We start from the raw sequence: 17583 nt of genomic DNA on the forward strand, positions 1-17583 counted from the left end.
TAAGATAGAGCCAGAGGAGACCCAAATGTAGTCTTGAAAACAAAAACAATCAGCAACTAACGCTTAGTGTATGTATATGAATTTAATCTTTACCCATAGGAAAAACAGACTTTTAAAGAAAGATAAATTTAAAAAGCTTACAGGCTTATGCTGACTAGTGCTATGTCAACTTGATACAGGCTAGTCATCTGAGAGATGGGAATCTCACTTGCGAAAATGCCTCCCAAAAATCAGGCTTCAGGCAAGTTCTTAGAGCAGTTTCTTAATTAGTGGTTGATGTGAGTGGGGTGGTCTCGGGGTTCTATAAGAAAACAGGTTGAGCAAGTCAAAAAGCAAGCCAGTAAACAGCACCCCTCCATGGTTGCTGCATTAGCTCCTGCCTCCAGGTTCCTGCCCTATTTGAGTTCTGTCCTAACTTCCTTTGATAATGAACAGTAATATGGAAACCAAATAAACCCTTTCCTCCCCAAGTTGATTTGGTTATGGTATTCCATCATAATAGTAACCCTAAGGCAAGAATCAAAGAAAGAACTCAACATGTAAGCCTCTTGGAAGGCCAAAGAGGAGGACAGAACTCAGGATTTGACTTGTTAGGTTTCTTTTGGGCTAGCTATTCAAATTCCTGAGACAGTCTTAGGAGTGCAGTTTTAGGTCAAGAGCTCATCCTCTCACCCAGTTAGTGTGGCCAGAGGTATGTCAGGCTGTGATTGGCAGTTCCCTCAGAACTATATGTAGTAGGCCGAGAGTTCATCTGATGAGGTGATACATTAACAAAAGCAGAGGAAAGAAAATGGTCAGTAATAACATTAAATAAAAATAACCTCCATTTCAGGCTCATTTTATGTCTATAAAATAAAAATGCACATGAACAGATGTACAGCCTTGATTTCACATCTGAGCTGTGTCACGCGCTCACCTGGCTAGAGAACTCCACTGTGCAGCAGTGCCTTCCAGACACTATGCCCCTTCTGTCCGTTTTTCAGCGGCTTCCGTCACTTACGTTCTAGCTAATGAATTCCTGGTTATTCTTCTCTTCTTAACGTTGTCCTCCGTGTGGACATGAATAACCTCCAGGTGGGCAAAGCATGCTCTCCCCTCAGGTTTAGAATACTTAGGTCTTAACCCCTAGGTGTCTTCCTGACAAAGTCATTCTTGATATGAATTGAGAAAGATGTTTGTGTTATTAATACAGCACTGGTTATTTTATGACAGTAGAGGAAGATGGATTGGTGATAATTTTAACTTACTTCCCTATTCGCCAACAGTGTTTAACTTAGCAGTGAGAAATGCCAACTCTCACTGAAGAAAGTGGGAGCAGAGGAAACGTTTGGAATCTGAAATCCGCACTGTGTGCCAGCAGGGCTGTTTCCATGTGCATTATAATGTATCAGTCTACTTCTTGTTGTTTTCTTACTTCACTACTAGACATGAGGTGTTTGTAGGTCAAGTTGGCCTCCAGTTTGGCATTCTCCCTCCTCCACCTCCTGAGTGCTGAGACTATGGACAGGTGCCACTACATTTGACCTCTTAGTATATTGCTAGCTAGCCAATATGAATATTTTTCTCAGATTATGAGCTTTTTAAAATACAAAGTCATTTATATTAGATGATTTACCTTAATAGAAGATATATTAATTACAATACTACTTGACCAATCACTTAGACTTAAGAGAATGTTTTTTTTTTTCAGAACATCCTAGAATCAGCATATAAAAATGATATTTATCAGCTCTTGGAACAGTTGATCCTGTGACTTTAACTGATACCATGCAGATCTACAGTAATTTGTTTTTAGTTCATATAGTCAGTATTGTCAGTGTTGTGGGTCAACATTTCAGATTAACACTCAGAAAAACAGTTCACTGTATGGAGGATTGATTCCTTCCTAATAGAAAGACTCATCACATATGGTTATGAGTTCAAGTTCATCTGTTCCTTCTCCTTACACTGTATGTAAATTATCTTTTATGTTTGTCTTATTAGTTCATTTTTTAAAACCTTAAGAAATAATAACAAATTTTGGCAAAAATTTTATCTCAAAACTTTAGGGGCTCAGTTGGGGAATTTTTATATAATAATCTTCCATGATACTGCTGTTGTGCTGTTGCCCTTGTTTTAAAGAGAATAGTAACATCTAAGAGAAAAGTGTAGGGATAAGTCCCGCCCCTTAGGGGGCGTGTTTGCCTCGGGCTAATGTCTGCCTATAAATTAGGCTAGCGTGCTCCGAGCTGTCTCTTCTACTTTCCTGATCTCCGCGGGAACGGTGGTTCTGTAAGTCTATTTCTACATTAAAACTATATATATTTTTACAAACTGTCTGCATTCGTTTACGCCGCTACAGAAAAGGAACAGAAAATCAGTTTGAAGCTGGGGCGGTGCTGGCGCACTCCTTCCATCCCAGCACTCGGGAAGCAGAGGCAGGAGAATCTCTGAGTTTGAGGCCACCCTGGGCTACAGAGTGAGTTCCAGGACAGGCTCCAAAGCTGCACAGAACAGCTGTCCCAAAACAGACAAACAAAAAACAAAAGAAAAAAGAAAGTCCACTGAGTCACCTCTGGCCAAGAGACTTGCTTCCAGACAGCCTCCCAGCGCGTCCTTTCCCTGTCAGGCCTCGGAACAGGTACAGGCTGAGTTTCAAATGTTAGGTCAGCTTCCTTTTTGCTGACAGGTTGTAGGGAACACCAAGAACTGTCATAGCTCCTTTTTCTTTTGTTGTTTTGTTTTACTTCTGCCATATATGTGCAGTTGTGCTTCGCAGTGACCCACACAGCTCCTGAGGTACAGCTGTTTGTATTTCTCTGCAGTGGGAAGGAGAGTAGGCAGGCCTTTGTGACCTGTGACTAAAAATACCAGACTGGGCTCTTTTCACCTACAGATGTTTTAATGTGCTTAACACTAGCCAATACTAGCAAGGGAGAGGGTCTAAATATCACAGCAGGATCTGATTAGCTTTTTCAGATCACTGCCTTTATTTGCTGTTTGTGAAAAAGCTTAATCCAGTGCTGTAGTTGAGGCTTCCTGCTGCGCCCAGGGGTAGTTTTTCTTCTTTGTGAAGCCTGCTCCTCCCGCATCAGCATGAAGGCTATAAAGTATCCCGTGTCCTTGCAGGGGAGAAAAGGAAGGGGAAAGAGGCTGTCTGTCCATTCGTACTAGGTAGTTTTCTTTCACAACAAAAGAAGAGGGCCTTAATATAAATACTTAAGTACTGTTCTCACTGTGTCCTCTAGTCAGTGCTTTGCAAATGAGGTATTTTTGGTTATAGCTGTAATTACTTTGCATGGATTTATGCTGTGCTTATCATTTTTATTTGACTTAGGCCTTATTGCTTTCAGAGTTGATACCTTTTTAACCTTTTAAAAGAGCTCTGGAAATGGAGGGAGGCAGAGGTAAATTCTAATTCTCTTCACTTCTGTGATACTTATATGCTTACCCCAAGGTGGGGCTTCACCTTCTGTGTACTGGCATAGTAATTTACGATGAGCTGTGATGATAGGTACTTGTCTGGATTTTCAGTGCGCTAACAAATTTGATCACAGGTTTAGCTGCATCTGCTCTAGCACTACAGTGCTTGGCCAAAAAAGAATAGTTCTCATTCCAGAAATCAACGCAACATCGAGAATCTAGCAGTTATGTTTAGTTCAAAATGCTGTCACAGGCTGATGAGATGGCCTAGTGGTGAAGGAGCTTGCCAAGCCCGACACCTGGAGTCTGACACTGGGACCTGCGTGTGAAAGGAGAGAGCCTAGTTGAGGAAGTTCTCATCTCCACACTCACACAGTCACACACACACACACACACACACACACACACACACACACACACACACAACTTCTCTAACATTTGAAACAACAGACTTCAGTAAAATACTAAGTTCTAGTGAGGGCAAACATCCACAGACATGATGCCTTACAATGTCTTTGTGTTTTCTTTCTGGAAACAGATTTCAGGTTTTAGGGAGCAGAGGGAGTGTTTTTAAGTATATGAAATAGATCTTTCTCTCGTTTTGTAAATAGAGAAAAATATGATTTCTGTTTGAGTGAACTCAAAAAGGACAGGGGCAGAAGTCCCAAGATAGAACTTTCTTTCCCTGGGTTTTTACAAATGGTCCCACTATGGACAACTGCTGTTCAAGAAAACAACTCTGTGAAAGGGGAAGTTGTTGTACATTGAGAACTTCAGTTTATATCTTTTGAGTTCAAGATCATAGGGTTTTTTCTTTTAAGTCTGAGCTTTGCATAAGTCAGCAGTTCTTGGCCTATACTCAAGTTTTCTTTGCGTTTCAGTGACAAGGGTGTGTTTGTGTGTGACTGCATGGGCACACATCCTTGTAGTAGTCTGCATCACGTAAGGAATACAGTAACTGTAGGTTTTTCTCAGTAAGGAAATACCATAAAGCCTCATGGTGTTAGCGTTTGGATTAAACGTTTTCATAATCTTAGCTCACTAAAGATTTAGCCTGTGCAGCACTCAGAAGCGAGTAGTTCATAGGATTATAAACACTGTCATGTGGAACATAGAAGTCAATTAAGGGTACTTATTTAGTGTACTTTAGATGTCCTTCAAAATTACCCCAGTATTTCATTTTAGTGCTGACATATTCTGAACTTAAATTTGAGTATTACAACTTTCAAATTTTATGAAATACATTTTAGCAAGTATGTTATGGAAGGTCTTGCTTTTATTTAATTAGATGGCTAACCAGTATCTATTATAAGAGATCTTCCATTGTTATTTGATGTAGATCATCTGGGCTGGCCTGATGATTTAAGTTAGTTACTTTTGTTTAAGTGTATGCTTTATAGGACCTATTTTCACAAACTGAGACTAACTAGTATTTTCTTTTACTGCATTTAGAGAAGTTACTTTTTAAAATTAATTCTATTTGTAAATGCATAATCCTTTAATTTTGCAGTTTTCACCAAGTCTCTCTAAGTTTTATTATCTTGTAACACATTAATAAATATTTTGTTGTTGTTATTGTTTCGCTTTTTCAAGACAGGTTTCTCTGTGTAGCTCTGATTGCCCTGGAATTTACTCTGTAGACCAGGCTGGCCTCGAACTCAGAGATCCACCTGCCTCTGCCTCCCGAGTGCTGGGATTAAAGGTGTATGCCACCACCTCCTTTCTAACAAATACTTTAAAGTAGATTTTCCAGTATTGCCAGAGAAATAGATGAACCTTCTGGCTCATTTCACCAGTAACTTCTGTGTTAACGGAGACTGCTGCAATAGTTGATTACTACTTCGGTGCATCTCATTTTCTTCATCTCAGAGAAAAATGAAACATTAATAGACTAGCATATAGCCTCAACTTTTGGAAACATGCAACTTTTACTGTGTTAAAATATAATTGGTTTCTTTGTCTTCGTGCATTAAAAACAGGAGGAAAGGCTGGCCCGGCCGAGCCAGGTGTTTGTTGTTGGCAGCCTGCTCCCTAATGAGTGCTCTCGTACAGCAGCTGCCTACTAGTCGGCTTTGTGTGGCCTATTGTTGCTGCAGCCCCTTGTTAAAACACATGCTGCCCGGGGCAGACCCAAGAATGACATCAACTTGCTTATCTTAGAAACCTACGAACCTGACGCAGGGTGCTGAGGTTGTCTTGCATCTGCCTGACTAATTGTGAGCTCTCTGGCCTGTGATTGGCTGTAGTTCCACTCGGTAATAGGTTAAGCAAAGACATTGCCGTCCCATCTGTTCAACCACTCATTGTTCTTCTTGCCTGCCTGGAAGTCTGCAGCTAGAATTGTGTCGTTACTGCTGAAGCTGCCACAGAAACCAATGTCTTTGTACTTTCCTGCTAATGTAAGTATCTGTGCTACTTACTGCTTTTTGGAAGTTAAACTTTGCTGTAACGGCTATCATTTCATTTCTGTGAAGGATAGGTAGCACCACAGAAGAAAACATGCAAATGTGTTAGTGTCAGTACACCAGAGAATCTGGCTCTTTCTGTAAGAATATATCTGTGAGGCTGAGTTTTATATATTTATGTTTGGAGATTTTACAAACGATTATTTGTAGCTTCATGAATGCTTTCAAACCATGGGTGTTAGACACACTCATTTGGAACTTTAGACAAGTTATAAGGAAGTTCTAATTTCATGCTAAACAACAAATTTAGATTTTTATCTTGTCACATGCTTGTGTTTCTTAAGGCATCACTGCCATGGCTAGTTTCTGTGAAATGCTGGTCAGGTTCAGTAGATTTTCAATTGTGTTCAGAGTCTAGTTTGCAGAGATGGGCTGCTGCTGATAGATGTTTCCAATAGCTGCTTCTAAAGATGATGATTAAGCATTCAGTTGCCTTGTCAACGATTTCATTATTCATGTAGAATTTACTTTCTCGTGTGTTAATTTCAGATATTAGATTGAAGATGCCATTCTAGTTACTTTCAAGAGTTCTGTAATGGGGAAGTGAGGAGGAGACAAAGACTTTCTTCTGTCAGTTTGAGGGTAGGGGAGAGAAAGAACATAAAGGGTTAAAGAGAGGTTTTCGTTTCTACCACATGCCCTATTGTGTGAACATATGCATAAGTCTATTGAAAGTTTTCAGAAGATAGGCAGGCCACCAGTTGCTGGTCTCCTGCAGTTCCAGTAGACATCTGTTGCCCCAGAACATTAACCAATCTGTTCAAAGGGACATCCTTCCTTTGTTAGCTAGAGAGATGCAGACAACAGTGCTCGCTCAAATACAATGGTGATTAAATACGCAAAGACCACAGCAGTAGGAATTTATTACATATTCATTATTTTATTTTCATTGTTCTTAGAGTATAGCCATTTGGATGACAACCAAACCTATTTTCATGGCATTGTAACTTTACAAATAAATAATTTGACGTAACAAGTTTATAGTCTAATATTCCTGATCACTGTAATGCTCTATAGGATGCTAAAAACTAGCTTTACCTGGTTTGAGGTGAGTTGTTATCCAAGTGATCTCGTGAGAATTTTCCGTCCTTTTTCACTAGAGGAATTGAGTATATGCGGTAAATTTCAGGCCCGTGCCCTTTACGTCCTAAAGCCTGCTTTAGGACCTGCAGTTATTTCTTGTCAGAAGAATGAGTTTTTAGCAGCAGCATCTATGAAATTAACATAATTCATTCTTTTTCAACAAATACTATTATTTAATTTTAGTAAATAGTCTTTATCAAGAAAAAAAGCAAGTTTCTGATATAATATCTAGAGGTAATCTATGGACTGTTGAAACTGGAAAAGTCGTTTCGATTGTTGTGTTTTGGCCCAGCCCTTTTGTGTTGAAGGATAGAGTGTGTAAACACTGTGTGTTGTGACTCTGTTTCTTCCCAGAGTTTTCCAGCAGCTCTGGAAGTGCAAACTGGTTGACCTTGTGTGTGATGCCTCGGCTCTGCGTCTGCACGAACAGAGGAAAGCCGTCCTTACTAGTGGATATTTAGTAGAGGTTTATGAATGCTTGCATAAGCTTGGGTCTGACTGAATAATGCAAAACTTAAAGTCTAAACCATTCAGGGTTTAGAAATTAAGAAAAAGATTATTCATTACATATGATAAGTAACAATTCTGTTAAGTCCTTTCTTTTGAAAACTTAGTCATTGTTAAGAGGCTGCACAGAAGTAAATCCCATGGTGTTCTTTATTCTGTAAAAGGTTTTATGTTCACTCCTTGTAAGCTGTGCAACTTCTACTGCTGTTTGTATCTCTTTTTAAGTCGTTAGGCTAAGGTTTAAGTTTTACTGAGTAATTTTAAGATAGTATGAAATTGTGGGTTTTTACATGCCTTAAGTCATGCCAAGTTTTTACTAGCCACAACTTGATCGAAGTGTTCTACAGACTGAAGCTTTAAAATCCAGATCCTTGCCATTTCAGTCAATACAAATTAGGTTATATCAAATGTTAACTTGAAACCTAGACCATTTATTTTTAACATTAAGAAACATTGTATATTATTGAAAAATAATGTAAAATATTATTCAAATAGTATGTACAAATGCCATGAATTATCTCAAGTTGAAATTATTAGTGTTTGTTAACTATTTTACTATAAAGACTATTAAATGACTTAATATTATAAAGCAACCAAACATCCGCATCTCCTTGTCCTGTCACTATAGCCATGTGCAAAGTACATAGAAGAACAGATTCAGGAACGACCGCCGGTCAAATGCTACATAGATTTATTGAAATGTAGTTTTAGAGTGGTCTGACTTTCTGTTTTAAAACTTTACAGTATCTGGGTTTGTCACTTTGAAAAGTGAAATTAAGAAAAGCCATATATCCTTCAATCAGAAATTTTCATTCTAATGATTTTCCCTGTCTGTATTTTCTGTGTATTCATCATGTCCAATATAGGACTTCTAGCTCGAAAACACAACAAAGCTGTTCAATATTAAAATAATATTCCCTAGTTCAACTCCGCAATTTGGTCAGCAAGTCATTATCTTGAATTATCTCACAACAGCACTTATGCAAAACCAAAACTTTTCAGGGGAGATCAAAAATGTTTCCCATTAAATGCACTTCCTGCAGTCAGAACAGATTGTAGGGTTTACAGAACAATGATGTCGGAGCTTCCAGATTGGTTTGGCAGCTGCATTGTTCTCTGAGGGTAAACCAGACGCACTTAAGTCCCAGTCTCTTTTATAGGCTTTTGTTCATACCAAATTATTCTTTCACTGTGCTAGCATTCATGATGGCATGTTAAAGGAGTGCAGCTTAGCAACCATCTTCTGGTTGCCAGGCAGCCCAGCTTCCAATAGATTTTCCTTGTTTAAGATACTTTTGGTGGGAGCTCTACTATGGCCATGGTGTAGATTTTTCTTTTAACTTTATCCCATTATTGGGATGCTGTTGTGATTTGTTACTTGCATTATGGTGTTAGTACATTACTGTAGTTAATAAATCACAGGGCGTACAGATTTACTTTCAAAATCCCTTCCTTAATTCTGAGTAATTGGGCCATGCATATCCATATTAATAGAAAAAAGTTGAAATGGACACAGCTTCATAATGAAGCAGATGCTCTTTATCAGTGGGGTATCTAGGAACACTGGGTGTTTCTTTAGTGAGTGTTGTATTAGTAGAACAGTGAGTGGTATTCAAATTGCTAGCAAAGAACAAATCCGGGTTAAAAAAAAATCCTATAGAAAAGTGTAGGACTTCTACCCCAAGGAAATACAGAAATTTTGTATTTTTTAAGATTGCATGTTTTCTGGTATTTATCATGCTTAGTAAAATTCAATACACTGTGTACAAATATTTGATCCTGTAGTGGGTTTATTGGATAAACTTTAAAACTTCTCAGAATATCAGCATTTTCTTTTAATGTTTATATAATAACTTTCTTCTGATATATATTTTGTTGAACAGATTCAGTTTAAAAGTAAATGTTTCTCCATTTTTCTTCATTAGATTATTCAAATAGGGTTTTTTATGACAACCTTAGGCTTAGCTACCCCTGACTTGTTAATTAATTGTAGAACACCAGAGTTGTCTTAATCAATAAACTTCTGGTGTTGATGTAGTCCTCATAATGAAGTATAAAGAGAATATAACCTTACTTTTCTGACCTGTCCCTAGTAGAGAAATAAATTATTTCCAATAGGTCTTAAAGAAAAGTAATATGACAACAAAAACATTTTAAGCAGGGAAAATGGAAAAAAGGCAGGCTCTTAACAAAATGCAGGTGTGTTGTTAACTAGTCTAATGCAATACAAAAATATGTTTTACATAAAAACCAAGACACTGACATGACAGTATACTTGTTTGTGTCAGAGTTTATGTACAATATTTATTTCACTGCTCTCAATAAATGTATATAGAAAAAATTTTCTTAAATGAAATATACTACAATGTCTCTGCCACTTAATAAAGGATCATAATACTTAAAGTATCTTCTGTTACAGTTCTCAGTATTCATGAAGTCATAATTATTAATGAAAAATTATATTTATCTCAAAATGGAAGGAAATCAGCCTTTTCTTTTCTCCTTCTTGAGACAGGGTCTCTCTGTAATGCAGACTGGATTGAAACTCACTGTGTAGCCCGAACTAATCCCAAACACACCATCTTCATGTCTCAGTGTCCCAGTCACTGGTATCATGCATACAGCAGCATGCTTGGCCGGAGATGTAATTAGCTTTGTGATTATTCAGTTCCTTACTGGCCATTTTAGACTATGTGCCCCTTCATTTCAGTGTGTAAATTAATTTATTTTTTTTAAAGATTTTCATATATGAGTACTAGATTTACATCATTCTCTCCCTCTCCTTCCTCTAGCTCCCTTATGTGCCCCCTCCTTTTCAAATTCATGATCTCCTATTCTTTGTTACACACCTACACATCTGCACACACACGGGAGAGAGAGAGGGGGGGAGAGAGAGGGAGAGGGAGGGAGGAGGAGAGAGGGAGAGGGGGGAGGGAGGGAGGGGAGAGAGAGAGAGAGAGGGAGAGAGGGAGAGAGAGGGAGGGGGATAGAGAGAGAGGGAGGGAGGGGGAGGGAGGGTAGGAGAGAGAGGAGGGGAGGAAGGGAGGGGTAGGGAGGGAAGGAGAGAGGGAGAGAGAGGGGGGGAGGGAGGGAGGGAGAGAACAAATAACCTTTGTAAAAACCTCAGTTTACTTTTTTGCCTTGGAGAGACTCATGAAAAGGATTCTTGGCAAGTTTGCTGAGTGATGAGAGGCTTCAAACAAAATACAAAGTAGACATTCAAACAATAAATATGGTACATTAACTATATTGCATTTTCTCTAGGAATACGGGGTGCTGTGCATTCAAGAATACAGGAAAAGTAGCAAAGTGGAATCAAGTGTGCGGAACAGCTTCATGGGCCTGAAGGATCACCTGGGGCATGACCTTGGCCACCTTTATATGGAGAGCACTGACCCACAGATAAGTGCAGCTGTGCCTTGGCCTATGGCAGAGAAGCCAACAATGGATACAGCCAATTCAGGGAAGGAAGAAAAAGAGGTGTCTGAAGAGAACGTGAGCTCCGGTGACTCTGAAGAAAGCACAAATTCTGATCATGAGTCAGGACAACTGAGTAGCCTTTCGGTAGAGCCATGCTTATTAACCAAGGCTCACAGACAGTTATGTCGGTCTCCCTGTTTAGAGCCCCACCTACTCAAACACAGTGACATTTTGCAAGACTTTAAACCAGATGGGTCCCAGACTCCATCCAAGGAAGTAAAGAAACCCCCTGACGTAGTTCGAGAATACCAAACAAAACTGGAGTTTGCACTGAAGTTAGGTTATTCTGAAGAGCAGGTCCAACTTGTGCTGAACAAACTTGGTACTGATGCTTTAATCAATGACATATTGGGAGAACTTGTCAAACTTGGAAATAAAAGTGAAGCGGATCAAACAGTTAGTACTATAAACAGTGTCATGAGGGAAGCATCGTCTCTGGAATCTCAGAGGTCTGAGTCTCCAATGCAAGAGATTGTAACAGATGATGGCGAAAATCTGAGACCAGTGGTTATTGATGGCAGCAATGTGGCAATGAGGTGAGTTGTTTTGGTTTTTGTTTTTTAAAAAAGGATTAATTGAAGATATTACTAAATCTTTGAAAGTTATTTCCAGTTCTTTTTGCTGTTCATAGTCATTAAAATCAATATTACTAAACATCTCTCAACATTAGCTTTTAGAAATACTCTTTTTTAGATATTTCTGGTTTTGTCTTTCTTCCTCTGGCTAAATTGCTATGTCTTAAAAATTAGTGTGTGTTACCAGCTTAGTGTTGATCATGAGTTTCAAAAGAACTCAAGTATGATGGCATTCATCAGTTCTGAGAATCTTAGCCAAATAGCCTATTTTATATGAAAATAACTTAGGAAAACTCAGTTCTTCTAGAAGATAAAGGTCTGTTCTATTGGTTTGATAACAAAGCAAAGGTGCGTTTTTCAGCTCTGTGCTCAATTCAAGAAACGTAATTCAAACATGATTCTTTAGGAACTGAGGAGAAAATGAGAGGAAAACATTTCATTCAAGTGAATTCGATGCCCTAAAGTTTAGAGTGAATCTAAATTCAGTCACTCTAGGTAAGTGCCCACAATATTCCCTGTGTTTGAGGATAAAAAGACACAAAAAGACAGAAGATCCTCAAGACCTTAGAGCTTCATTTTCCTTCCTTCCTTCCTTCCTTCCTTCCTTCCTTCCTTCCTTCCTTCCTTCCTTCCTCCCTCCCTCCCTCCCTCCCTCCCTCCCTCCTTGTTTTGTTTTGTTTTTGGAGACAGGGTTTCTCTGTAGCTTTGTAACCTGTCCTGGAAATGGCTCTTATAGCCTAGGCTGGCCTTGAACTCACAGAGATCCACTTGCCTCTGCCTCCTGAGTGCTGGGATTTAAGGTGGCTCTGTAATTCTGACATATATCCATGACAACAGGCATTCCCCCAAGGATCTACAACTGTAAAAAAAACCAAGAGACAAAAAAAAAAAAAAAAAGAAGAAGAAGGCTTTTAAGAGAGAATATCCTGTGATGTGCTTTAAAAAACAAAAGTCACAGCACGTCACAACCAGGAAATTGTCTTCAAGAATCTGATGTTAGGAAGTTGATCTAAAAACAGTTACTCTGTAACAGTGGTTCTCAACCTGTAGATCATGACCTCTTTGGGGGTCAAATGAGCCTTTCACAGGGGTCACATATCAGATATCCTACAGATCAGATATTAACATTAGGATTCATAACAGTAACAAAATTACAGTTATGAAGTAGCAACAAAAATAATTTTAAGGTTGGGAGTCACCACAATCTGAGAAGCTGTATTAGGGTCGCAGCGTTAGGAGGGTTGAGGACTGATGTTAAAAGCTGGCAGGATTGGGAAGCTGAGGTCCACTGCGCTAAGATTAACACAGGAAGGGAAGGGCACGGAGGAAAAGTTGAGGAAGGATTTTGTTGAGTTTTAATCTGACATGTTGAGCATTACCTACAGAAAAGCGTTAATGCAAGACACATACTGTAGTTAAAACATTCAAACAATCCCTTTTATGTAACTATACAAACAAACATCTGCCCGCACCTAATTCGGGCACCATTCTGTAACCCTTCCTATTAAAATGGGGCCATACAGATCCATTTCTTTCCCTCATCACATATTTTAATATGACACCTAAGCTGAAGTGGTTCAGACATTTCAGGAGAGAACAGTTGACAGGAAATTATTAGTATAGCAGTATTATTCTGTCAGTCACAATAAGACATTCCACCATGTCTATAATTTTGAAAGTACCAGAATTCATGAAAATTTAAAGGTCACTTATACATTCTGCCATTTACAAATTCTGCTTACAGTTCCAAAGTCACTTATAAATACATATTTACTTCAGAGCCAAACTTTTCTGTAACGAAACTACAGAGAGATTTCCTCCATCTCATGATGCATAAATATTACATGCCTTAACTTTTAAGATTAATTTTCTATTCATGCCAGACTTAGCAAACCTGTTTTGTATCTACTATATCTGTACATATAATAGATTATATGTGATAAGTAAATATGAAACTAGCCTAGGATAAAATCTTATTTTGTTATATTTCTTATTTTAGGACAGATTCCATAAGTAAGGAAACGTATTTGTAGGGAGGGCCTTGGTCCTGCCTCAAAGCAATGTGCTAGATTTTGTTGACTCCCCATTGGCAGCCTTACCGGTACTCTCTGAGAAATGGATGGGGACGGGATGAGAGGGAAGGTAGAAGGAACTGGAGGAAAGGAGGAAGTGGGAACTGGATTTGGCATGTAAAATGAGAAAAGATAGTTTAAAAAATAAATTTAAAAGAAAATGTATTTCATTCTCAGATAAATGCTAACTACAGACTTGATATACACAGTCATACTTATATGCAAATTTAAAGTAGGAAAACAATACTATTTTTGTTCCAAAACACAAAATGGGATGAAGATTGAACACAGGACCTGATACATGCTAGGCAAACTGCTGCTGAAATTTTCCAGCTTCCTTGTGGGCTTTTACAATGCTTAATTCTTTGGGGCTGAAGAGATGACTCAGCAGTTAAGAGTACTGACTGCTGGTCCCGAGTTCAATTCCCAGCCTTCACATGGTGACTCACAACCATCTGTAATGGGATCTGATGCCCTCTTCTAGCATGCAGGTGTCCATGAAGACAGAGCACTCGATACATAAAAAATAAATAATTAATTAATTAAAAGAAAGGCTGAAAAAATCAAAAGACCATACTTAGTTCTCTGTGTAATTCTCTTGGCTTTTCCTCCAGTTGGTTCAAGTCTCCAGTCTCTGTTCCCAGATTTTTAAAGGGGAAATTCGTATTTTGCAACATTGTTTATCAGGATGAGAGATAGTTGTTACCAATGGCTAATGTGTAATAGACAGTCAATAAATTACAGGTACTGTTAACCTTAAAGAACTAATCTCTCAATCAAGAGTATAGTAACAAATGAGAGTTTGGGCTGGGGCTGTAGCTCATTGGTAGAGAACTTGACTCCCTTGAATGAGGCCTCAGGTTCAGGTTGAAATGAGAGAGAGAGAGAGAGAGAGAGAGAGAGAGAGAGAGAGAGAGAGAGAGACAGAGACACAGAGAGAACAAAAACTTAAACTGTTATCCAGATTTTATTTTAATTCATGAATCATTTGAGAATTTCATACATAAGTATACTATTTTTACATAATTTTTACCCCCCACTCCTTCCATTTTCCCAAGCCATATTACTCTCTCAAATTCATATTGTTTTCTTCTATAATTATTATTGTCTTATATATACTTACATGTGTATACACACCCCCACACCCATTAGGTAACCTATCAGGGAGCTTGTTCCTGAAGAAAGCTGTTTTTCCTCCCTCAGAAACCATTGACAACCCATAGCTCATCTCTAGGGGTGTGGCCTCATGAAATTTTCTCATCTATGTTGAAATGCCATCTGGTATTGTCTTGTGCAGGTTATAACCATAGTAACTTAACATTCCACTTTGTTCTTATGAACTATGAATGGTCTATTTTAATAATTACATTGATTTCAATTATCATGGCCTCAATGACAGTTTCCACTGTCACTGTAAAGGAGTCTCCAGAACATGTTTATCATTGATCTTTTCTGTTGCCCTAGGGAGCATGCTGCTTCTTTGAGCTTGGTTAATGTTTTTCCTTCTGGTGGTAATGGTAGTTGTTGTTAAGAACTGGATAAAGTCTGTTGAATACACTACTTGACACAAACTGACAGATGAATTGCTGAAATTCTTCTTGTTATGATTACTGTTTCTTCAAAATCTATGGTTCCATTAAATTTGGGATAGCTCAGCAGTGAGATATAAAACTGGTCTCTCCATATGTTCCCATTAGTTTAAATGAATATATTTCCTTAAGTCCAGTTATTTTAATTTTTTCAGGTTTTGATGACTTATGTTGTTAAGAAAGTACAAACTCATGTGCTGCCAAGGGTAAGAATTAGCTGCTGTTTGGACCCAGATTTCCAAAAAGTGTTTTATTTCTTTAGTGTGCTTCCAGGGCCTCATCATCTAAAATTCAAATGAACTAAATCTCCACATTCTACTTAAGTCTCTTCCAGATTTTATATAAAATAATAATGATAAATAAGAAAAAATCAAGGGGACTGGAGAGATGGCTCAGCCATTAAAGGATAGGCTCACAATCAAAAATATAAGAAAAGACCAAGAGCCTGTCATTACTGTCACAAAACACTGTAGCACACATTATTGTAAAGGCAGCTGGGACCCCTGTTTTCTTTTTGATAAGACCTGACTATTGAACCCAGCTCCATCATTGCAAATCTTCTCTCTTGGTCAGTGAAGTTGGGTTTCTGGGTTGGGTTGAATCTCCTGACTGATAGGTAGACCAGAAATCCTTAGTACATGTACCAAGTATCAGATATTGTGTTGCCTAATCCCCTCACATAAACTTCATTTGCTAATGGGATCTGTCTTGTATTCCCTCTGTTCGTACTGACAGACCACTAGGTGGACCTTATCCATGGAAGACTGGTATAGTGGATTCGTCTTTAAGTTAGGTGATTCTATAGGGAAATTTGAAGAATATTTGAGAACTAAAACTGGAGATAAGAATATATATAGAACTTAACTGCTGACAACTGGAGCAGAAGATGCACTGATAATATCAATACTTTTAAATGCCAATAAAATGGCACAAAACAGGAAAATAATCCAACTATTTGTGTAACAGTTTATATTATATTCTACCTCCCACAAAAACTTGTGTTGGAATTAGTACAGAGCTGGTATGTAGAACAGTACCCCAGGTGAATCATCAGGGTCATTTTCTTAAAGTTCGAACAGAAATCAGAAGCAGATGTTAAATGTGAATACAGACAGCGGTATGCACAAATCGTGACGACTTCCCTTGATATGAAAACAGGGATCTAAGCCACTCACTCAGAAGATGTGGGCAGAGTTCAGCAGTTTCTACACTCAGATTGAAGTTTCCGAGTCATTTTTTAAGATACAAATTTCCTTATGGATGTAATCTGCTCTATGAAATTACACGAACTTGAAGACTTTTAATTGCAGCAGTGAACACTATCTTGCCCAAGCTAAAATTTACCCTCAGTGGTGTTAGTTTTTTCTCCTGTTGCCTGCTTACAATACCTGCATACCACACCTGCTTATCCACCGACTACAGTTGTTAAAATCATTATGCTTTGATTAGACTGCCGGAGAAACTACAACCGGCTAAAGCTGATTCAGATACCTTTTGCCTCCTTCAGTAAAACTGTATCAGAAACATGCATAATAGACTTCCTGATGTACTGTAGTAGCCTCTAGCAGCTTATGGCTATTATCTCAAAATATATCTAGTTGGAATTGAAAATCCAAAGAGTGAAACACGTACAGATTTTCAAGCTCATTACAAATAATATATAAATTATTTCAGTGACTTTTATATTAATTATATGTTGATATAATTGTATGTTAACTGAAACATAATCAAATTGATTTCAAGCGATTTTACTTTTTTTAAATATGCTCTGCTAGGTCACTTAAAATTACATATATGATTCTCATTTTCTGTTGGAAAGCCTCTCAGTAGAATGCTTGTAAGTCCGGCTTGCTATGTGAGTTCAAGGGCAGCGTGATTTCCCTTAGGTATATCACTGGTGTTGCTTGCAAGTTAGCTGACAGTGCCCTATTTTCTCTGACTGTTTTTATAGGGTATGGAAAGAATCAGAAATTGGATGTGGTTTGTTGTACCAGTGTAGAGGCTGATTGAGACAAATCCTAATTATACCCCATAGTACCATTACTTTATAATTCTAATTGTCTTTTGTAGTAATAAGGGCAGCGGGGCTGAGTCCCCCACACCCCAGCCGCCTGCTCGGCTAGCTTATGCCCGAAATAACAACACACAAACTGTATTCATTTAATCTCTGCTTGGCCCATTTCTATCTAGCCTCTTCTAGGCTAATTCTCACATATTAATTTAGCCCATTTCTAATCATCTGTGTAGCACCCCTTAGGTGCGCTTACCGGGAAGATCCTAGCCTATGTCCATCCTGGGTCGGAGCTTCATAGCTTGCGTCTTCCCGGGAGCAGGGAGCATGGCGTCTCTCTGAGGTGTCTGCTCCCGAGAGGAAAGCCGTGGAATCTGAGCTCACTTCCTCTTCCTCCCT

At 38.5% G+C, this 17583-nt stretch overlaps 1 protein-coding gene across 2 annotated transcripts in view; it reads left to right on the forward strand.

The window, feature by feature from the left end:
• The window catches only part of Zc3h12c (zinc finger CCCH-type containing 12C), a 63824-nt gene that overhangs the window by 17875 nt on the left and 28366 nt on the right, over positions 1 to 17583 (forward strand). For both annotated transcript variants that reach the window (XM_075965913.1, XM_075965911.1), the window contains exon 2: positions 10722 to 11473. In XM_075965913.1, coding sequence (XP_075822028.1) covers positions 10794 to 11473 — 680 coding nt within the window. In that variant the 5' untranslated portion in view covers positions 10722 to 10793. The remainder of the gene's footprint in view (positions 1 to 10721; positions 11474 to 17583) is intronic.

This window comes from Microtus pennsylvanicus, chromosome 3 (genome assembly GCF_037038515.1).
Source record: "Microtus pennsylvanicus isolate mMicPen1 chromosome 3, mMicPen1.hap1, whole genome shotgun sequence".
NCBI lineage: Eukaryota > Metazoa > Chordata > Mammalia > Rodentia > Cricetidae > Microtus > Microtus pennsylvanicus.